The 23,649-nt window shown below is 43.0% G+C and overlaps 1 protein-coding gene across 3 annotated transcripts in view; it reads left to right on the forward strand.

Annotated features, from left to right (window-relative positions):
* The window catches only part of IGF1R (insulin like growth factor 1 receptor), a 181,934-nt gene that overhangs the window by 130,978 nt on the left and 27,307 nt on the right, over positions 1-23,649 (forward strand). For 2 of the 3 annotated variants that reach the window (XM_064517916.1, XM_064517917.1), the window contains 11 exons: positions 854-999; positions 2,857-3,001; positions 7,889-8,103; positions 10,169-10,295; positions 11,652-11,890; positions 13,835-14,002; positions 14,209-14,413; positions 18,854-19,140; positions 20,661-20,797; positions 21,868-22,027; positions 23,070-23,175. In XM_064517916.1, coding sequence (XP_064373986.1) covers positions 854-999; positions 2,857-3,001; positions 7,889-8,103; positions 10,169-10,295; positions 11,652-11,890; positions 13,835-14,002; positions 14,209-14,413; positions 18,854-19,140; positions 20,661-20,797; positions 21,868-22,027; positions 23,070-23,175 — 1,935 coding nt within the window. The remainder of the gene's footprint in view (positions 1-853; positions 1,000-2,856; positions 3,002-7,888; positions 8,104-10,168; positions 10,296-11,651; positions 11,891-13,834; positions 14,003-14,208; positions 14,414-18,853; positions 19,141-20,660; positions 20,798-21,867; positions 22,028-23,069; positions 23,176-23,649) is intronic. The other variant, XM_064517915.1, reaches the window with a different exon arrangement.

The raw sequence follows: 23,649 nt of genomic DNA on the forward strand, positions 1-23,649 counted from the left end.
TTTATGAAAAGGGCAAGCGAGCCTGTCCTTCACTGTCTGGTCCCAGCTTCTGGCCATCAGATGAGGTGTATGTATACCTTAGTGTGTCAGAGTTGCTGGTGGACCTGCTCCCTCTTCACCTGTGTAAGCCGTTCTGAACCTGTCTAGTCTTCTGGCCTCTCCTAATGCCTGTTGCAGTGAGTTACACAGGTTAATTTTGCCTTGTGTGGAGATGCCTCCCTTGTTTAAACTTGCTGCTTTAATACCTCTTATCCCATACGAAATAGTGACTAATTCTCCGCTTGCTTTCTACACACCCCTCACGACGGTATGCTCGCGGAGTTGCCTTTCCCGAGGTAAAACAGCCTAGTGCTGATCCCAAAATGTTGGTTTAAGGGTGCGGAGGCAGAAAACTTCATTAAAACTTTCACCACGTCTTCCCATCCCCAGTTCTGGGCTGGCCTATTTTTGGAGGTTGAGCCGGGCTTAGCAGACACTTGTCCCTGTACTTGAGGGAGACGCTCTGCCTTGTGCTCATCAGGTTGTAGGAGATGCACAAACGCAACGGCGCTGGGCTTCGCCTGAAGTGCTCTCCCCCGGCAGCGTCCCAGCGCCTTTCAGAAACAGGGATGATGAATCCATTTACTCTGGTGTTTCTTGAAGCAGGGGGTGTGATGCTGCAGCCTCTCTGGAGCCCAGCAGATGCGTTGTGTTTATCTGCAGGCTGCCGCAGGAGCACGGCGATCTTCGTTCTAGCTGGGAGGTTTTCTGTAAGCTTTAGATGGAAATTTATTTCAAAATGAATTCACAGCAGTCTGTGGATTCAGAGTTGTGTATCTTCGCTTATTTTTATTCTGCTTCTCTTTCCTAACAGCATGTTCTGCAGTCCCTGCGAGGGGCCTTGCCCCAAAATTTGTGAGGACGGGAAGACGAAGACCATTGACTCTGTCACCTCAGCACAAATGTTGCAGGGATGCACAATTCTCAAGGGGAATCTGCTGATCAACATCCGCCGGGGAAGTAAGTGATTGCCCTTCCTAAGGAACCTCCGATAAGGCTGCTTTTAGTGTTTTTCCTTTTGCCTGTGAACATAACGATAAGAACATTAAAAACTCAGCGAACTGTTTGTTTTCTAACTCTATAGCGGTGCTCCAGCTGCGATAAGGATTTTGCCTGTTTGGTTTGGCCCTTTGGAGCAGGGCTCCACCGTGCCTCTTGAATAGGTAGTAAACAACCAAGCGCGAGGCCGTGAAGGCTGGTATTTTTGCTAGCTTTTTATTAGGACAGGGCCCCAGGACTGGGCAGTGAAATGAGCAGTAGGTTCCAAAGGGCTAATAAAGGCCTGAGAAAGTGGAAATATTGCAAATCCTTGCATCAGGGTGGGTAAATGAGAGTTGTCTGGAAAGTAGGGCATGGCACCGTAGGAGAGGGTATAGCCTCAGTTTTTAAGGAGAGGTGTGGTGTATTGCTAAAACATGCGATCGAGAGCACTGGAAGCTCATTTGAAGCCCGGCACTGTGCCTCTGGATGGTCATCATCAGCGAGCTGGCCACCTTCGCACGTCTCACACAAGCTCTGGATTATATTTGTCAGAGCAGTGATTCATCAGTCAGGGGAGTGTCGACAGTTGATGAGCTCTTAAAGAGTAAAAATCACCCTGAGTTTTTATTGGAAATGTGTCTCTATATCGAAGTTGCCTTTTGTTTTTGTAACTGTGGTTGAAAGAGTGAGATACATTTGCTTCACTCCCTCCTACTGAAAACGACAGGGTTTGGGAACAGCAGTGTGTGGATTATTTCACTTGTGGTGCCACCTGCTAGCAGGATCTTCCCTCATGCAGGAAGATGTTCCAGTTAGATGGTCACAAGTGGGGTGGGTTTGGGTTTCTTTTCTTTCTCTTTTTGGAGGGGGGGAATTTTTTGTTGCGATGTTTTTGTTTTAAATATTATCTAAAAGGAGCTAAAGAGCACCTGCCTGCTACTAGCTTGTTTTGTGTGGGAACCAACCCCTGGTACTGGGGCTGCCCTAGCCATGTGTTAGGACTTCAGTTGGTGTATGGCAGCAAATGCACCCTGTAGCCACATCTCCCACCTGAATGCCTCTTAAAAACATCCCCTCACGCTGCAGTGTAACCCAGCGGGTTGATGATACCAGGCGAGGGGCAGGGGCCAGGGGCAGCAAGGCTGGAGCTGGAGCACCCTGGCAAAGGGTGGAGCATTGCAGACCTGAGAGCACAGTGTGCTTCCTGGGCAGGGGCCATGCTGAAGAGTGGAGCTTGCTCTGCAGTGTTTGCAACAGTTCGTTAGAGAAAACCACTTCTAGCAAGCTATACGGAGTATGCTCCACAGCATGAGGACATCCTTATGGTTTTGTCTTTGATCCCTCAAGAGGTCTAGGCTTTGCGGCCAAAGCTTTTCATGCGTTGTGCCCCAGTGGAGAACAATCATGTAACTCCACCGCTTTATCCGTGGTCTCGTTCTCCGTTTTCCAGGGGCGCTTTCTGCCAGAGCTTCGTTCTGCAGCAGAAAAGCACTTCCAGTCTCATGGGTGTGTACATTTACACAAGGGGTTTTCATCCTTGCCAGTGCTGGCTCAAGATTTGGTGCTGGCTTCAGAACACGGCATCCATGAAGAAAGAAGGCACACCAGCGGGGAAAATTAAGAATAATGTTCCACTGTTGCTGTGTTGCTTTATTTTGCCCTTCACCTGTCTGCCCACACAGGCAACTGTCGCTGCAGGATGAATATCAGCATCTCTCATTTGTCAGAAGCAAGAGATAAAACCACTTTCTTCTACTGAGCTAACACTGCATTAAGCAGAATACCGGGTAAAGATGTGAATTCTGGAATAATAAAACTGCGTTTTTCTTAATGTAGGTAATATCGCCTCTGAACTGGAGAATTTTATGGGTCTGATTGAGACAGTAACGGGGTATGTGAAGATTCGCCATTCCCATGCATTAGTCTCCCTTTCTTTCTTGAAGAACCTGCGATATATTCTGGGAGAGGAGCAGGTGGATGGGTAAGTGTTCACATATTTCTAAGTGCAGTTTCACTCTAGTGGAAAGCCACAGAGAATAAGTCTTCTAATGAACATTTGTGTACCATGTATAGAATCTTCTCTCCCACTAATATGCAGCATTTTTCTTCTAATGAACACCATTGCGCAGTCATCACTCATTTGGATCACTATCCAAATCAGCATATTAAATTGAATATATTAAAAATATATTTATGGCAACTTAGCTGCTGCTTTTCACTTGGAAGGAGATTTTTCTAGGGAGATGTTTTTACATTGATAAACAGTGTTTTCTTTTGTTCTCGTTTTTGCTCTATTTAGTTCAGAAATGAGCATCTTCAGAAGTCACTGGGTTTTGTTGCAAATTGTTACTGTTGGCTTTTAGCAGAGTTTTATGGAAAATGTCAGCTGAAAGGAAATCTCAACTTCACTAACTGGGGAGTGCAACTGGAAGTGGTCCAACTAGTATGAAATCGTTTGCAAGTTGCAATTGTTTGCAATTCCTTCAAATGCTAACATTAATTATCTGTTGAGCAGAAGGAAGCTTGATCAGGAAAAGCAACATTGATTTCCCCTGAAATGTTTGCTGCGAGTTATGTTGCTTCCGTAATGTATATAATTACCTAGCGTGTGATACTTTTGGATACTTGGCAGTATTTAATTCCTGTTTTCCTGTGATGGGAATAGATAGTGGAGACACAAGTTAAACCTCGGCAGAACTTGCACTGCTGAGGTGTGGTGACGTCCCTTCAGCAAAATGCTTTGCTTCCTTTCCCCTCCCGAATAAAGAAGCTGCCCAAGTTTAAACCACTGTTCTCTGGGAGAAATAAGTCTCCTTCAGTAATGAGAGAACTATTAAACAAAGAGTTTTGGGAAATCATATAGGAAAAGGTGGCGGGAAGGTCATGGGAAAGGTTGCTTGTCTCTGATTTATCTGCCCCGACAGGGTAAAGTTACGGCATGAGAGATTCTTCACAACCTCCCGCTTTCTCTCGGGCTAGTCTTCGGGCAGCCTTAAATTCCTAAAATTCCTCCGTCTGCCGGAGCGAGCTAAAGGGCAGCTCTTCATCCTGCACTTGAAAAGCACACTGTCCGCTCAGTAAGGACACGGGCTCTCCGGAAAAGCTTGTTTCTAATTGCAAATCCGAGCAGCTTGTCGCTTTGCCGAGCGCGAGGCTCCTTCAGCGCGCTTGTGATGTGGCGTGCTCTGACACGTACTCCAGTTATCAGCTTGTCTTGTCTTCTCGCGCGCACACCCTCGCTTTCTCTAAATCTGAGCTCAGCTTTGGGCTTTAAGTAGTAATTATGTTTTTGGGACCTTGTGTGTCAGCAACCATAACTGATCTGAAAGGAAGCGGCTGGTTTTATTAAACCTGATTCCCAAATAGAGAAGTAAATGGTGAAGCTTTCAAGAGGAAAACAGGGGTGAGTTGGGGAAGTAAAACAGATCAGTACCGATGAGCTACTCATGCTAAAATTCACCCATGCTAAGAAATTACTGCAGCTACGTACTCGGGGTTGAGGCAGTCTTTGCCCCTGCAAAATTTGCCCCTTTGCAGTGTTTGCTTGCAAAATGCCTAGTGTAACTTAGACATTACCACAGTCTAAACGTTTCCTAAAATGTTTAGATAAAAGTAGACACATGGCAAGGAAGAACTGAACAATTAGTTTGGTAGAGATAGGAACAGCAGGGGACAAGGTCTTGACTTAGGAAGTATTGGGCTGCTTGAACAGCAGTTGCTTATGCCGATGTGGCCTTGGGGGGTGAGGGAGAGGTTCAGTTAAGACCCGTCACGATGGTTGTTCGTTACACGACTGTCCCCACCACCACCATCCCCTTTCTTTATTGAACAGGACTAACAAAAGTAATGCGGGTTTTCCTCCTCTCCTGGCTTCTCTTGGTTGATGTCCCAGCTATGTGACCCAGTGGTGGCTTTTGTCTTTCTCATCACGGCAGCCCTTAGAGATGGCTTCTGTACGTCCTGGAGGTTCTTTGCATCCCAGTTTAGCTAGATTCTCGCTGCCATAAGCCAGTGCTGCCTGGTCTTTCTGTAGCCAGCTCATCCACTGCTCCTGTTCAGTCCTTGTCCCCTTTTTGGTGAAAGTCTCTTGTCTTTCCAGATCGCACGTTGCCCTGTTCTTAGCAGCAAGCTTCTCTGGTCGTTGCCCCTTTCAGAACCACTTTGTGTCGTGTATTCTGGGGCGGGGGGATAAAGGGCAACTGAAAACTTACAATAACATTTTTATTGCCCACACCTCCTTTCGGTGTGGTTGTAGTGTGCATCGCAGCTTTGCGACGGGGGAACGCAGAGAGCTGTCGCGTTGCATGCCGATGCAGCATGGCTGTGTGCAGCAGGCTTTTTAATTTGTGCCGTCAATAATTAACTGGTGCTGGGTGCTGCACGCTGTGGGAACGCTCTCCCGTAGGTGTGCGTGGGTCATGCAGGTGGCCTGGAGGCTTTCTGCAGCACAGCCCAGCTGTGCCTCCTCGTCTGTTCAGAGGTTTAGCTGTCCTTCAGGCCAGGATCTCCAGTCATTCCCTTAGATGCTGGCTCTGGGGTTTGACTGGCAGCACTTTGCTTTCTACAGTGCATCTTTTATTCTTTCCTTGCTATCTTCCTTGGCATCCTGATTTTTTTCCACAGCTATTGGAGCCAAAGTCCGATATAATCTTTATTTATAACTTTATTTATACCCTAAGCCCTACGTGCACTGTAGTTGCCCTCTGCTCCACCTTTCACAGCAGGTCACCTATGCTGTGATTTGGGACGGTATATAACACTCCAAATGTGGTTTCCCTGGTGCTTTGAATGGCGCCAGAATAACTTCCACTAATTTATACTTTCAGTGTATATGTGAACCCTTAGGACTTGTTTGCCATGCCTCAGACTGCTGCTCAAACTTATGCATAAGGTTTTCATGCATGAGCCACAGCAGCTTCCAGCCCTGGCCCAGTCGGTGTGCGGTTGTGTAAAGACCCAATGTACGCTTGATTTGCCCCGTTTATTTGACTGTCTTGAAAGCTTCGCTGTGTTGCTTTGAAACACGAATTCTCTCCGTTGTCTAAAGCGCAGTTGCCGCGGTTGTGAGCAGGAGGCAGGGTGGGCTGATATGCAATTTTTATTAAGATGTTTTGTACAATCGTGGAACCATGTCCCTGTGTTTACTGCCTGTAACCTGAGTTCAGCTTTCTGGGTCTTCCCTGGAAAGCTTCCCTGCCGTCGCTTAATCGCATGGCTAATTGTAGTGAAGTGTCCTCTCTTTAACAGTCATCTGTAGCAAAGTAATAGGTGCATCAAACACAGTTTTTGGGGATACCTGTTGAATCCCACGTGCAGTTTAGCATCACCGTTCCCTCCTGGCAGGATGCATGTAAAACACATATACGTGCTCACTTTCCCAACTGTATTAGTCAACTGAATACGTTCTTCTGAGCAGCTGTCCCAAATAGCATGAGATGTCTCTGCTTTGCTAGGAATCAAGCCCTGGATATTTAGGGGACACTTGAAAATAGGAGAAATTGCTTCTCTTTCGTGATGTTTTGGAAATACACTCAGCATTATGATACGTGCTAAGAAACTGCAACGGTATTTTGTACAGATTGCAGCCAAACACACACACTTTCCACTTCAGGTTGGATATGGGAGGAATTAATGCTAAATTTTCAATTAATTAATTGGAAGAAAACCATAAATGAATAGCATGTCAGCTTCTTATGAACCCGGTGGCTTGTCTGTCAGGTTACCCTGCAAAACCCTGATTGCAGTCAAAAGACTACGCAGAATGCGTTGTTTGACTCCGCTGCTGTGAGCTCGGCAGCGCACAACAGCTCGCGCGGATCGCAAGGGTTCGTTGTGTGCAGAATGGATTTCGTGTTGCTGCAGTTACGTTGGGAGGACTTTCCACAGAAATAATGTAATAAATGCTGCCACGATAGGTTGGTTTGATTTAGGTGCATCAGCTGCACAAACTTTTAACTCATTTTCCAATTGCTCATTCCTGTCCCAAAATGTGAGCGTTTTTGCAGGCGTCATTTGACGACTGGCGGAGAGCCTCTGCTCTCCCTTCTGCTGCACCCCTTTCTCAGTTCAGCGCAATCGAGTGGCACCTTGAATTTCTCCTTAACCTACAGCAGGATTTACACACGCAGCTCGGTATTTGGTGTCTGCGGCAGTAAAGGATGTCCATGTTACTCCACTGGTGTGCTTTAGAGAACGGTTCATGCTCAGCACGTGCTGCTGCTGTCTATGTCGTTAGTGCTGTACTTGGAAGGGTGTATCCTGTGCTGGGCAGTCAGCGTAGCTGCTCGCTGTCAGGTTTTGATGTATAGGCGCAACTGTACTTGGCACGATGCAGGGGATCTTCACTGGGCCAGGAGGTAAACTAAGACACAGAGGCAAGGAAACCTCACTATGCAAACTCTTGTAGCTGCTTCTGTAAACATCGGCGAGACGGCTGTGTTCGCTATCTCGTTTTACAGCCACAACCCTGGCATGCTGCTGCTCCCACAGCCTGTGCGAGGTTATCACTCCTCATTCACCACAAAATGGAAAACCCAGTTGAGGGACCTGCTGTCCAGAGGACATGAATTTATATGCCGTATGGCAATGTCCATACAGTTATTAAAACGTGTGTTGGAGTGGGCTTTGCACAGCGTGGTGTCAGCCGTGGAGTCCTGTGTCGCAGCCATTTCCCTGCTCTCTGACCAACATGAACGTCCGGGGAAACTTGCTCCCTGGGAGAGAAGGACATCCTTTGTTCTGCTGAGCACCAGGTTATAGCGATAGGAGGAAATACAATGTTTTAAAGTTTGCTTATGTTAAGATGTTCTTGGTGGGAATTGGCTATGAATTAAAACCAATATTTTTCCCTTCAAAAAATTCCTTCTAGGAATTACTCTTTCTACGTGCTTGACAACCATAATCTTCAGCAGCTGTGGGACTGGAACCATCATAACTTGACGATCAAGGAGGGTAAAATGTACTTTGCATTTAATCCTAAACTGTGTGTTTCTGAGATTTACCGTATGGAGGAAGTTTCAGGAACCAAGGGACGACAGAGCAAAGGAGATATAAATCCGAGGAACAACGGGGAGAGAGCCTCTTGTAAGTCAAAAATCTTTGCGCAAACCACTTTTGTGTGTGAGACAACTGTGTCACCAAAGGGGGGGAGGGGGACAACCCCCCCCCCAAAAAAAACCCCACAAAACACGCTGCCATTTTGCTGAATATTACAACATTTAGAGACTAGAAATTCAAGTAGACTTCCAGTCATTCTAGTTGAGCAGTTCTCAAAATGTAGCTGAAAGCAAGCGTGCAGAAGGTTCTGTGGTTACAGAGTGGCTATCTCATCTGAAAAACAAAGAAACAAAAAAACTTTTGAAGAAAGTACAATGCTGTCCTAATACCATTCTTTTTTTGTGACAGCAACATCTTGTAGCAATGGGAACATACTTTAAAAAATTCTTTTTTGAAGGATTCTTACCAGTTCTGCCATTACTAGTTTACTGTGCGATCTACCTGGCAAGTGAGAAATAAAATCTAATTTTTGGTACGTCCAATGAGGAGTAGTTCCTCTTTTCTTTTGCAAAATTACAATATTAAAGATACTTTCCTCTCCCAAATACTTAATTTTTCCTGATATTAAGGAGGCTGCTGAATAACAATTCCTTAGACACCAGAAGAAACTGGTTCCGTTATGTTCAAGGTTCTTTCTGGCTCCAGGTGAACAGCATCTTGTTGCTGGAAATAAATGCACTTGCCATAAACCCAACTTTCTGTGCTTTATTTTATTTGCTTTTGACTTGAGAGCAGTGTTTTGTGTTCTACAGTATTCCTAAGCTTCAGTGTCTTTGCATTTAATTTTGGATTCTGCAATGGTCAAAGTTACTTGAAAATTTTCCGTTGACCTTGGTGATCTTCACATCAGGTCTTCTGGTGTAACCAACACATTTAAAAGCAATCTCTCTTCTAGGAATTAAGAATAAAAAGCCTTATAACTGATGATGCTTCTTTCTTTGGTCTATTTGTGGTGTTCTTGGAGCTGAGTAAATTAAAATGAATCTTGGTATCAGTCAAGTCCCCTTGTACTGGATGGTGTTTACAAAACTCGGACCCGTACCCTGCTGAATGTCTCTTTAGGCATGATGCATAAATGCAGATGGCATAGATCCTTGTTGTAACCACACTCCATTCTTTGCACTTTCAATAGAGCAAAGGCTCGCAGTCCTGGAGGAGTTACAGACACACAGCCAGTCCTCACTACCACTGAGGCTAGTGCCAGCCACGGCCTGTTTTTTAAAACCATTACAGAAAGCTTTCTGACTCTGAGAAGGGGAAAAGAATCAACAAAAGCTAAACTGCCTTTGAAAAGATAGCACCAGTAGTGCCAGTGTACATGAGGGTGAAAACCCCTTTATTTGCAGAGACTTTTATGGAACATTAGAAACTAACTGGCAGTTGACACTTAGAACACAATTTCTTCATCCAAGAATTAAGTTTTTAAAATGCTATTTTGTTTTGGATTGGAAAGCTCAGCGAGCTGGTAGTGGGAAGCCATTCATTTCCAAGCTGCCGGCTTCCATCCAACTCTGTTCAGAGGAGTAGCTGGAAGCTGCTGCCATCAAATGGTTGTGCTGTTTATGGGCTGAGTTTAGGAGTTCTTGGTGCAGCCTCTAACGAAGAGGAACGTAAATTCCTCTGTCCTTCCCATGTTGTCAATTCCCCAGAAAAGCAAATTGCGATTGCCAAAAGTTGTCCTAGAAAGTGGGAACACAGAGGCTAGTTACTGCCCTGCCTGTGCATTGGAGTTGGATGACGAATTTAGTGCTACTGAACCAGTCCTGCACATAAACAGGACTTCTGTTCCTCCCTCAGGGAGAGGCTGAAGTAGCTTTCAAGAGCTTTCTAATGATGCATTAAAAGCAAATCTGCTTCAAAAAAATAACAACTGAGAGCTCCAGTATATTCTAAAATTATTTCCAAGGCCTGTATGCATCCAAATATAGCAGGATGAATATCAGGCTACAAGGAGACAAAGGCCATTGGTATAGTGTGGTATTGTAGGCACTGCTGAAAAGGCTAATTAACTGAAATTAATACTTAAGAAGTACCAAAGAAACAATAGGGATGTGATGCTAACTCTGCCATGTGCTTTCCTTTTGTGTTGCAGGTGAAAGCCACATTCTGCGTTTTGTTTCCAACACTACGCTGAAGAATCGGATTAAACTAACGTGGGAACGGTATCGCCCTCCAGATTACAGAGATCTCATTAGCTTCACTGTTTACTACAAAGAAGCGTGAGTAGATGTCTTCAGAGACTACTGGGGACAGTCAAAGGATAGTAGGCAATGTTTAGGGTTTCTGTTCTGACTGCTGGTTTACTGGCTGAAGGGAGCGAGCCAGCAAAGTCCTTCAGGTAGTTCCTACTCGATGCAATTTTTATTTTTCATCCTTGAGTCTCTCTTTTGTTCAAATTCTCTTTTGGCTAGAGCAAGAGTCCCATTTAAGATGAGGATTGTTTTGAGTGAAACCTACCGATGGATTCCAAATCCTTGGGATAGTTTCTGATTTTAGCAAATGAGATGTATGGCTTGGCTATTCTCTGGGCATTAATTTGGAGCGCTCTGTAAGCCATGTCTTTATGTCTATTGAGGTCTTTCCTTTTGTAGTCATAGTACTGACTTGAGAGCTTTTGCATCTTGCCTCGCCACCTTCATGACCTTTCTACTCAGAGTTTGGCTTCTTTTGGTTATCCAGCCTCAGTGGTTTTCTTCACTGGCACCTCTTGCTAATGACAGGGTGGGGCAGTTGCTGGAGAGAGTGCAGTTTCTTAGGACATGTCTCTGCCTTTGCTAGTCCTTGTAGTTCTCAGGTTGAAACTTAGAGTCAAAATACAAATGAGCATAGTAATAACTCTCAGAGCAGACTGAAGGGGTGAAAGGGAGGTTCAGCATGGTGATAGTGCCATACACAGCAAGGCTGTGAGGCATGGCAGCAAAAAGTATTAATATTCAGTATTGTTTGGAAAAAAAAAATCATTCTGATGGTGTATGATGCAGTAAACTTAGTTTTGATGATTCTGTAGTAAAGAACAAACAAGAATAGTACTTTGTATGTTTTCGCACCAGTGATGCAATTTAGAAGTTACGAGAAGTAGAATTATGCCTATATAAGGATGTTTGCATCATGTGGAAATACAAGGGAAAAAAAAAAAAAGCCTGTTGGTTTCTGAAGGACTGGTCAAGGCTGGTCATGGAAGTCTGAGTTCTTTACAGTAAGAGTTCAGCCACTATCAGTAACTATTTTGAGTGGCTTCTCCTAAATTTATGCACAGCTAAAGTCTAAATACATCTGAAGCATTTCACTGTCTGCTTTTGGAAACACGAAGCAAACGCAGGGTTAGCGTTTACTTTGAGAACCTTGCATTATTGCTAGGGATTAAAAGTAAGACCTACAGCTAAAGCTGAACTCTGAGTTTTGTAATGCTTGGAAATAAAATACAAACCTGGAATTCTCTGTTTTGTTCTGCTGTGAAAAACAAGTAAGCTTTATTTGTTTCACTGAGCAAGGTTGAAGTGAGAGGCTCTTGTGAATGTAGGAGAATCTTTAGGAGAAAAAGATTTCATACTATGTTTTTTCTTCTAATATTTCAGCCCATTCAAGAATGTGACAGAGTATGATGGGCAAGATGCATGTGGCTCCAACAGCTGGAATATGGTAGATGTTGACCTGCCACCAAACAAAGAGAACAATCCTGGGATTTTACTGCAGGGATTGAAACCTTGGACTCAATACGCCATTTATGTCAAGGCTGTTACCCTCACAATGATGGAAAACCATCATATTCATGGAGCAAAAAGTGAAATAGTATATATACGAACCAATGCTGCAGGTGAGGTACTGGGCTCTTGGGTAAGGGTTGATAAACCTGCATGTATGCTTATTACCTCTCATTGTTTAAATAAATCAGCTGGTTTGAAAAAATTACTTCTGATATGCAAGAAATCCAAAGGGGAGCTTGGGCATTTTAGTCTGTTGTAATTTCTATTCAGATCACTTTCTTTTCCTGTGAAGAAGCTTGGAGTAGCCAGGGGTGAGAATAGTGCTTGTCAGATGCCCTGCAAGGAGCAGAAGCAGATGGTTTCCTAGCCAGTTCTTCAGTCCCTTTAGCATCCAGCAGTTGCCGTTGCAGTACTGTGCCAAGTGGCCGTGATCCTTTCACACCGATCTGTTGACCCAAGAGAGCTTCCCAACGGTGCGGAGCTGGCGCTGGGTTGCACTTGGCAGCAGTATGACTCGGAAAGCAGTGAGGATGGCCCAGCGCAGCGTTTTGAAACTACAAAGTGGGAGGAGCCCAGATGCTCATTTGAGCTCAAAATCCGTTCTAGAGGTCACAACCGAGTACTACTTGTTTCTGTTTTCTCAATCACATTTTGAGATCTGTGGGCACGATTGCCGTCAAGTGTTTGGCTTTTGGAAAGCAGTCACCATCAGTGGCTGCTTTTGTGTACCCTGGAGAAGCTAATGTTCGTTTCAGTTGTGTTTCAAAAAGCTGTATTCCACAGCTGGAAAGAAGAGTGTGGGTAGCGTCACCTGCGTTTCTGTTCAGCTTTGAAATTTTGAAGTCTTATCTGACCCTATATCCCTACAATCAACTCGAGCCTTACTCTGTAGATGACAGGGGCATTAGGGCATGCAAAAAAACTCTATACTGGATTAAGCTCATTTCTCATGGCTCTGAGGATGCCCAAGGCAGCTAAGCTAGTAAAAAGAGCGCTGACACTACTGATAGGGAATTTTAGGAGCATGTGACCCTTGAAATGATACAAGAGGAAAATTTGAGACATCTCCGTATTTCGGTTAGGAATTGAACATGATCTCGGTGATGCTGAGTGAGATAACTAAACATTTTGTTTATTCAGATATAGGAGAAAACTGGTTCTGTATATTTGTGTCCTGATTTGTTTCGCATAAGTGCTAGCAGGGAATAGCCAACCATTGTTCACATGAGCATAATGGCAACAATGAAAGAAGTGTCTGAATCGCACACTGGAAATGAATGAAAAAGGGCAAACCTACCAAAATAACTAGAATATTACTTATTAGGTATAAAGCCTACTATGTTTTCAGCATATTTTGAGATTAGATGTTCAGTTATCCTTGTGCTCCATAGTTGTTCTTCCTTTCCTCTCTCTCCCCCACCCTGAAGGTCTGTCTGGGTTTTCAGGTGGTATTTCTTACAGAGATTTCACAAACAAGACCTGTTATTTTCCACTTCACCCTTGCCTCTAGAAGTTTTCTTGGTGCCTCTCAAAATAATGCAATTCATTATTTCCCCTATGAAACCTCTGACCGTAATAGCATACTTTTTTTAACGCGAACAATTGTTTTATTTAGGGTAGCAACAGAAAAGCAGGTTCTGTTGTTAATACAGAAATGGAATCTTTTGTGCAGGTAATGTGCATAATGATAGAAAATGTCAGTAGTTCTTAAAGCAGGATTAAAATTTGCAGGAAAATTCTGTGGTTACTCAGACATTATTCTCATTTGGAATTATGGTATTTTTTCCTGGAGTTAGGATTTCAGATTTTGTCCCATGGATGAAGGGTAATTTTAGCACAACTTCCAATTGGGACTGTGAGTTGTTACTCTCAAACCTTTCATATTCACTGTCAGTGGGGTGTAAGTAGGAGATGCTTTTCTTTGAGATAGGGGGAATTGCTTTTCTTGCAGTAAAGAGGTGGATTGGGCTTCACCTTGAAAGCTTTCATCCAAGTATGTTGTAGAATGTGGTTTAAAAATGCCTTGGTTTTCTTTGTGCTCCTCTTCACTACAGTGCCATCCATTCCCTTGGATGTTATTTCAGCATCCAACTCCTCTTCCCAACTGATCGTGAAGTGGAACCCTCCCTCTCTTCCCAACGGCAACCTCTCGTACTATATCGTGCGATGGCAGCAGCAACCTCAGGACAGTTACCTTTACAGACACAATTACTGCTCCAAAGGTAGGAAAACTAAAAACAGTTGTACTGAAATGCCTTTGACTCCTACCTGCCAGTGCACATTATATAGCAGGACTAAAGCCTGTGCCTTGTTTCACAACACTTCTGTGAATAAGAGCAAATAAAAGAGAAAGGGTAAACACGGATTGTTGCCGTATTCATAATATGGAGAGAGAAGAAATGGGTCACCTCTGCTCTTTTCTTTTAAGATAAAGTCCCAATTCGAAGATATGCTGATGGGACCATTGATACAGAAGAAGCTACTGAACCCACCAAGCCAGAGGGCTGCGGGGGAGAAAAAGGACCTTGTTGTGCTTGTCCCAAGACAGAGGCAGAGAAGCAAGCTGAGAAAGAGGAAGCAGAGTACCGGAAAGTCTTCGAGAACTTCCTTCACAACTCTATCTTTGTCCCCAGGTAATGGACTTTGGAAACTTGCTCTTTACAAGGAGGGCAGGTGGCTAATTGTGGGTTTTAACATTTCCTAGAGGTCAGGCTTCCTGAACATGAAAGATCTGTGGATAACGCTTGAAGCATATGAACATTGCCCTTCCATTTATGTGAGACAATCTTCAGTCTTCATACTTTGCGGCTTCTCTTCTTCACTAATTTTCACCTTGCTACTTCTCTGTTTTAGCTGATAGGAAGGGTTCTTACCTATATTGTTCAAGGACTTTAGTGATGTTTCTTTTCAGAGTCAAGAGTCACTTGAGGGAGTTCTTTGTCTATAAGGATTCAGAGATGAGCAACATGTGGCAAACTAAGGGTTTCAAATGTGATCTTTCTCTAGATAGCCATTTAGTACTTATGTTCCTATTCTGAAGATTTATTTGCATTTGATATTGAAGGCACATTCACCTTGCAGAATCGAAGCTGGTCTTCCTTTCTCACTGTGCTAATTCCAGAGGGCATATTGGTTTCCCGGGCCCTGCTGCAGAGAAGCATGAAATGTGCCCACTCTTCCATGATAAACACTGCCGCTTACACATTGAGTGGGATAGTAACCATTTTATGCTGCATCATAGAGTAGATACTACTGAATTAATCGGTGATTTTGATGCTTGAGTTTCTAATTTACCTCTCATGTAAGCTGTTCTTACTTAAGATAATTGGATCCTGGGGCCTAGCACACAGTGTATTGCTGTTACGTTACAGTCTGTAAGCAATCGGGTTTCAATCATGCATGTTATTTCACTGTCTCTGTTGGCAGGTGACGTTTATGGTGAAGTCCTGTGTTCGAGAACTCTGCCATGTGGCTTTGCTGCTCATTAAAACTGGGTTGTGCTGCTCTCCAGTGTGATTTTTGATCTTTATTCAAGGCTGAGGTTGATTGTGACTTGTTTGGGGTAGGGACTGTGATTATGCTTGGAGCTTTTTAGCTTTGTCCAAAAAAAAAAAAAAAAAAAAAAAAAAAAGACAAAACCTAAATACTGCCTCTCTTTGGAAGTACTAAGTGTTGTATTTGAGCTGTATGTGATTCACAGCTCACTTTAAATTTAGCATTTGTAGTTGAAATTGTGCAGTGTTTCCATACCAAAGACAAGAACTAGCAGCAAAGGTGAGGTACAGAGAGGTTGCAGCCCCTGTGACTGGCCAGGGAAAATGAGTGCAATTCCTGAGCAATGCAAAATGCTATAAATGTGATCTCCTTTTGCACTTTATGAAGTAGCACAGCAGAAATTTTGCGCCTGAAGTGCCTGAAACTGTATCATATCAGCTTTCACGAAGGAAATTTTTTTTTGTATTTCACCAAAGCTTTGTAATTTAAAGTAGACATTGTTTGTCTTCTCCCAAATTTTCTTGCATTCCCCGAAAGCAAAGGGAAAATCAGAAATGTGAACTGAGACAGTAACAGATCAACTGAGCAATTCACAAAGAATTTCCTGAAAGCTTGTCTGATTCCCCTTCTCCTTAACCTGCTGTCATAAGAGCGTGGTTGGTAACAGCAAGAGCAGATATAAGGTACAAGGCACAGCAATAGCTGTACAGCCAAGCAACTTTAAAGAGACTGAATGTCAGGGAAATTAAAGATTATGAGCTACTGAGATTTCTCCATGGGACAAATGTAGGCATCTCACTACTTGCTGATGTCTATTTTTCCCTTTCCCCAAAGGAGAACTTAATTAATGGGTTAATGCAAGCCTCAGTGCTAGTATTTATTTCTAGTGTCCTACCTGTCTTCAGGATATTTTGGAAGAAATGCAGCATGTAATACAGCATGAAAATATTCAGCTGTCTGGTTTTAAGGTTTAAAAACCCTGTTGGTCTAATCTCGTGTGTGGTTTCCGGATGACCCCGTGTATATTAGGGCTGAAGATGAGGCAGATTCTAAGCGTGAGGACTCCAGTTAGTCTTGGAGGAGCCCTCGCAACCACAGGAGTATCAGCTGTTCTTCAAGTTTTTTTTGGTTCTCTAATGCCAGGCAGAGTGTCGCTGTGTGTAATAGAGGTATCCGAGAGGTAACCTCCAAATTGCCATAGTGTGTAAGGACAGTTAGCTCTTATGTTGTGACCTGTATATTTTCTTTTTAATTTCAGTTTGATTTTATTTTTTATATGTAATGTTACCTCTTTCTTTCCCTTCTGCATTTCCCTTCCTCTCCTTTAACAGAAGAGATAAATGTTCATGTTTTTGTCTCTAGACTTTTCCTTCCTTTCTTGGATGCTCGTCTTGTTGTCTTTTTCCGTGCCTTTCACCAAAGCAGGAAGCTGCTTGACAGAAAAGCACTGGTATCAAATCTCGTGACCTCTTAATCATGTTTGCCTTGTGGTTATCCTGCAGATCTTTTCCTCTCCCTGATGCGACTGTAGTTTTCACCCGTAAGTTTTGTGTTGCTTTTTCTTTTTCCCCAAAGACAGGGTGGAACGGTACTCCCCTCCCACCCCGAGGTCACCGGAGAGGGAAACTTTATGCCTGCCTTAAAGGCAGCGATAGGTCAAGTCTTGCCTTTTGGGTTCTTGCATCGACATGTGCCTTTGTGGCTGATAGAAAATGAACTTTTTATTTGCACTGCTTTTCATTGCAAAATCTATGCAAATGTTTATCAATTCAGTGCTTGGCATCCCTTTTATTAGTCCAAAAGTTTGTTCTTTTCGGTGAATTAAAGCAGTAAATAAGTAGTCTTCCAAAGCAGGGTGAATAGGCTTAGTAACTTCCATAAATATCCCTGTGGAGGAGAGCCAAGTGCTTACATCTCCTATGAAGTTCTCCTGTATCCCACTGACAAGTTGAGAAATTAAATGGGCATTTTGGGGCTTGTATGCTGCTCAGAACAATTTCCTCATAACTTAGGAAGTTATTTCCATGCCTGGGTTTATTTCTGTGCTTTTTACATGGCATCTTAGAATCTTGAAAGGACTACTGAAGTGGAAGATTTTGGAAAATTTCATAGTGAACTCCTTAAAAAAAAAAAACCACACACACAAAAAAAGACCATACAGACTGCCAGAAGATTTCAAAATGCAATCAGCCTGTTTTTGGCTTACTCTGCAACATGCTTCTTTGTGGCTGAAGTAAGACAGTGTATTTGATAGCGAGGTAACTTCTATTAAGTCAGCTTTCTTCTTGTCGTTGGGCAGGGAGGCCTCGTTAACCTGATTTCTGATACCCACTCTTTGATCAGGAATGCGTTAGACTTCACCTCTGTAGTTGATAACCATTACACCGACCAGGTACTAACTGGGCACTGGCCAAGTGAATTCATGTGTGATAGGATTCAAGCCAAAATTATTTCCACAGTGTGATTCTTCTTAAATTCTTCTTTAATTCCTGCAGTACATCGCTTTCCAGGTCTTGTGCTCATTCCGGATGCAGTCCTGCTGCCTTCGGAGACCGAGAGGGCAGGAGCTGAAAATGCCAGCTCGCCTACACGCGTAGTCAGTGCTCCTGTGCAAAGCGCTCGGAGCGGACACACTAGACTAAGTGACGTCTCCGATACGTAGCAGTTGTGTTGGTTAGCTAATACCATCCAAACCCTTAGAGAGTATTTTCATATTGATACTTGTACTGATACTAAGGCTCTGTTGATTATATCAGTTTCTCAGACTTGAAGAGGTGGTAGTGCCGTAAATCCTCAGGTTTTTAATTCACTGCACACATTTCCCACAGAGGCCTGTAAGGCAAAGCAGGGTTGCTTGGTGAACTCCATCATACATAGTATAGTGCTCTGCTTTCTCATATCAGAAGATTGTTCCATGGCAAAGGTTTTTTTAAGTGAGAGAAACAGATACCAGAATTGCCACGCATGCATGGTGGTTCACTTTCATGGTTTTCACCTATCTTCCATGGTTTCTTTCCTTGGTGCAATAGATTAAGCAGCTTCAAATTTCTGTAATTTCATTGCAACTGAAAAAGAAAAAAGAGGTTAGGCTCAGCCTGTTGAGAGTTAGCCTTGCTTATGCAGCAGACTTCAGAATAATTTTTCCCCTAACCTTTTAAACCTTTAACATCTGATCTTTATTTTAAGTTTGGGTAGCAGAATTTAACATTACTGTCTTTAAATACAAATCCAGGTTGCTTATTTAGTAACAGTGAAGCCATTTTTGCTATTCAGTTTACTGTGCAAGCTCTGGTGAGGTCAGAAGTTTGCATGTTTATCGTGGGGCACACTGTGAGCTTCAGAGTTTTGGTCAGTTTTTGAGTAGATAGCAGCAGGATATGTTGACATGCTGCGGGTTAAGATTAAGAGAAACCTTTCTTCTTGTTTTACAGTTTTCTTTATTTGGCACTTTTTTTTTTTTTTTGTAATAGAGTTACCTATTTTACTGGTTTTTTTCCACTGTTTTCCTGGAGCTAGTTGAAAGTTGCAAAGTGGAATGTCTCTTTAGAGACCTTTTCTGTATGCGTCTTTCTTCACAGACCTGATCGGAAGCGGAGGGATGTGTTCCGAATCGCAAATGCCACCTTGGCCACTCGAAACAGGAACACAACGGGGACAGATCACTTCACCAATGTTTCTGATGCAGAGGAGAGTGAGGTGGAATATCCGTTCTTTGAGACCAAAGTGGATGGCAAGGAGAGAACTGTGATCTCCCATCTCCAGCCTTTTACTCTTTACCGCATTGATATTCACAGTTGCAACCACGAAGCTGACACGCTTGGTTGTAGTGCTTCCAACTTTGTCTTTGCAAGAACCATGCCTTCAGGTATGCTCTCGGAAGTATAAAGTTTTGCTGTATTTTCTCAGGGAGAGATCCATCTCAGGGAGGACAAATCTTCCAAAACAGCTGGGAGTACTGGTGCGCATTGGGGTATAATACAAACGCTCTGTGCAAGAAAATAAATTGAAACTATGTAAAATGGTTACTGTAGTTCAATGGCCTTGACTATCCTGTCTGTGCATTGAGTCACTGATCTGGAGAAGGGTGTGTGTGCATTGAGTACGTAGATAATTATGGGAGAATCAGGCTCTCAGCTATATAGGTGAGACCCACAGATGTGGTGGGCTGAAGGTGGTTTTTTTTGCAGTCCCCTTTATGTTGAATAGAGATGGGGAACACTTCTCTGCTAGTGTTTGGTTTTGATACGTTCACTCTGAACTATTTGCAGATGTCGGAGTTTTGCTAGTGGGAATCTTTGCCAAATGTTTCTTCCGTAACAGCAATGACCATGCGTTCATCCAGCCTGGGAACAGGAGGAGTACTGTGTTGCTTTGTGACGAATCACAGGCATCTAGCGTACTTCAAAGAAACACTGACTGCCCTACTCGCGTTTGGGACTTTCTCAGATTGTATGTCTTCTGAGAAGAATAGAGATGATTTTAGTGCAAACTCATATGCATCCAGCAAAGAGTTTCTGACTCCAGCAGATGTCTGGGGATATTTGATGCAGATTGGTAGCAGTTTTGCTTTGTTTCTGGAAGGAAACACTATCATAATCCAGATCCAGCTGTGTCAGTAAAAAGCAAAAAGTTTTGCTTATTTCAAAGAAATAAAATCTGTGAGATCAGGGAAAAGGAAATAACCATTCCCAGATTTTTAATGTATGGCTCTGAAAATTGAAGGCTAAACAGTGTTGTGTTTTTGTTTTTGTTTTTTTTCTTCTTCTAGACCTAGCCACTGTATTCTTGTAAAGGTGGCCTTAATTTGACGGAATCCACCTTCATACTCCCCGTTAGCTTTTGCATGGAAAACATTAAGTTATCAAGAGATAAAAGTATTGGGGGTAAAGCAATTGTTGAATTACTTTCAAGACTCTCCTAAAAAACTGTGACTGGGCACAATAAAAATTTCCGAAGGCTGCCCACAGAGAGGGGGTGTCAGTGGGGCAGCTCTTACTGTGTTTATGGACATTTGCAAACAGCCCAGTATAGCTGTTTGAGAATACCTGTGTCCGCACCGTTGGGCCTGGTGGAAAGTTTGGAAGGAAGAACCAGACACTGATGCACAGGTTCTTTGGCATGTAAATAGAGCACAGTGACTAATACAGCGCTGATGCTGCTGGAGCTACGCGCTGCATCACTTCTGGCAGTCAGTGGTTCAGATGATGCTGACCTCCCCGACAAGCCCCTGGCCAGTACACTTAGTTCTCCAGGTCTTTGAATAGCACTTACTGCAAAGCTTTTGTACCTAAAAGAATAGTTTGAAATGTTTTTTCCTCAATCTTTGTGTAAGTTCCCGTTTCAGTAATAAGTGGTGTTCTTACATGACTTATAAATCTGTTACAGAAGGAGCAGATAACATTCCAGGAACAGTAGCATGGGAAGCAAAGGAGGAGAATACGGTCTACCTGAAGTGGCTAGAGCCTGCCAATCCAAACGGGCTGATACTAATGTATGAAATCAAATACGGGCAGCATGGAGAGGTGAGGATTTGATATCCCTCTGTTAAGAGTTATAGCTTATAATTCTGATTTATGCTGTGATCTTGTCATATCTGACTAGCTAAACGGGGTTAGGCTAGGGCTAAGCCCATATTTCCATAGACGGAGCGAGAACCCAGGTCTGAGCGCAACTGTAATATGTTTTCATTGCTTTGATTTTGTACGTCACAAATGACTTAGCACAGTATGAAGCGCCTCATTGATTTAAAGCAGACATCATCACACTTGAGGCTGCTGAGAGTCATGTAGCAGTTTTTGCCACAGAGGGTGACTGAGTCACTAGTCTGCTGTCCAGATTAATCTCTGTTCATGGCCTATTAGATGACACACACTCTTTGATAACAGAGGTTACCAGCAGTTTGTAAATCAGAAGCTGAAAGGCTTTTGAGATGTTGACCTCTTTTGTTCTGTAAAAAATACAAAATGCACCTCAAAATGATGGAAAAGGATACAACGTTTAGTTGTATTCTCTCTTTAAAAATGAATCGCGTAAGATTTTTTCACTCTTTTAAAGGTGTACTTCAGTGCAGGCTGTAATAAACAAGCTTTGGTACTGAGTAGTATGAGTCATTCTGGTTATTGAATCACCCTGGTTAGTATTTACGATGAAACCTTTAAAGTGGAAAGTTTATTCTTAGTAAAGTAACTTTTTATATGGTGTTTATGGCAGCTGCTTCCATTCAGAGATTTGTAGATTAGCAAGACTTAAATCCTTGAGTCGTGCTCCTCTTAGTCCCATTTTACCCGTGGGCAGACTGAGATACCTGTTAGGGTCCCTCTCCACATGTTCTTGGGCGCTGCTGCGGGATGAAGGTGGGAACTGTGATCCCGAACACCCAGCACCAGGCAGCATGTTGTTCCTCTGTTTCATTTTTTGGACAGCTTTTAAATTCCACATATTTCCTTAAGCTGTTTGAAGGAAAACTGGTCAGATGGCACTTCTAGTTGTTTTAAAAAGAATATATGTCTATATCTTGCAGCCTTATTGTTTTCTCAAGAGTGGAGTGTGAAGGTATTAATACGAACTGCAAGTTGCTTTTTTTTTCTTTCAGGAGAAGCGGGAATGTGTTTCCAGGCAGGAATACAAGAAGCTTGGAGGAGCTAAACTCACTCATCTGAATCCTGGGAACTATTCTGCCAGAGTTCAGGCCACTTCGTTGGCTGGGAATGGGTCGTGGACTGAGCCAGTCTCTTTCTATGTGCAGCCCAAATGTAAGAAGAATGCTCATAGGCTGTGTCAAACTGTGTGATTGTTGTTTTTTTAATAATTCCTATTCTTAATATATGCAAGTGGGTGTATGAACCTCTTGTGTGTATGCTGAATACCCTTGTGACTTGCTGATGCTTCTTCGGGAACTCTCCTGTGTTCTTTTTTTGGCAAGTGTCATCAAACACGAGGTGAATCTGAGATGTGGTTGTCGTCTCGCATTCACTGCGTGTGTTTTAGAGACGCGAACAGGCAACGGGTGTGTAGAATGCATTGCCGTGGTTCCCCTGTGCTTTGCTCCTCGTGGTTGGGAATGTGATGTTAGGAATAGCAGCGTGGAGTTGGAGTATACAAAATCTGTGGCAGTTTCGCAGGCCTGCTTTAAAATGTAAAATTATGCGAGAAGCAGATTGTTTAGGTTATGGCTGGCAGGTTGGTCTGTTTTTTGTTATTTCAAGATGCTTTTTCATATGACCTGTTTGATCTCAGTGACATTTTGATAAAGGTAACACACTGGTGAAACGGTGGGACTCGGGAACGGTGTGTCCCGACAATGGGAGTGATTTACATTTTGGAGAAAGAACACTGTACGGTGTACGCAGAGACCCCTCAAAAACCTCTGTATGTAGTTGAAGAATAGGTGTATCCATGGAAAATTAGAACTCCATCTTCTTCTTTTATTTTTATTGCTGGGATTTAACTTCAAGGAAAGACCTGTGTGTGTATATTCTGAATATAGGTATAAACAGTTGCAAGGATAAGCATATTATATTCACTGAGGAATGCAAGTCGTTGAAAGCATAACGTTAAGCATAACCCCAGGCAGGCGCTGTTCTGTATAAAATTAATGCTTTTCACTGTCTGTTTTCTAGTTCTACTCAGCTGCAGTCAGGTAGTATTTCTGAGTGCATTTCTCCTTATCAGACAAGAAAATGAGCACTTTGATTTCTCCCCTGTATGGAAATATATCGAGTGGGTTTTGCATGGTTCTTTGTTAGTGGCGATTCCATAGAAACCCTGACACAATTGTTTTCTTCTTGGTTGCAGCAGCAAACTATGGCAACTTCCTGCACTTGATAATCGTGCTCCCCATTGCTTTCCTGCTCATCATCGGAGGGTTACTGATAATGCTGTATGTCTTTAACAAAAAACGGTGAGTTTTTTACACTTGTGGTTAAAGCTAATTGCAAGAGGGGAATGTTTGTTTTCAAATCTGTGCCCGCGGAGCAAGGGGACTGAGTGGAAGAAGCTAACGTAGCTCCTGTCCTGTTGACACGTGAAAGGAGCTGGTTTAGAGTTACCAGCGAGCATCTGATTGCTGTTTGAGATATGAAGATGCTTTTTATTACAGTATCACGTTTTGGAGGGAAGAAGAAGGGTTGTCAGGAACATATCCACTGGGACAATGATGGCAGACACTGAACCTTTTATAATCAGAAGCGTTGCCTGAAATTTGGGTCACTTTATAAACCATGAAACCCCAGTTCAATTTAGGTTAATTTGATTTCTCCCAAATTCTAAAGGTTTTCTGAAGTCTTTACATCCATTCTAAAAAATATATGCTGGACAGTTAGGTCTGACAAGGAGAATGGTGGATTGGTTTATTTTTCTCAGTTTTGCTTTTCAC

Source organism: Dromaius novaehollandiae, chromosome 10, assembly GCF_036370855.1.
Source record: "Dromaius novaehollandiae isolate bDroNov1 chromosome 10, bDroNov1.hap1, whole genome shotgun sequence".
In the NCBI taxonomy this organism is placed as follows: domain Eukaryota; kingdom Metazoa; phylum Chordata; class Aves; order Casuariiformes; family Dromaiidae; genus Dromaius; species Dromaius novaehollandiae.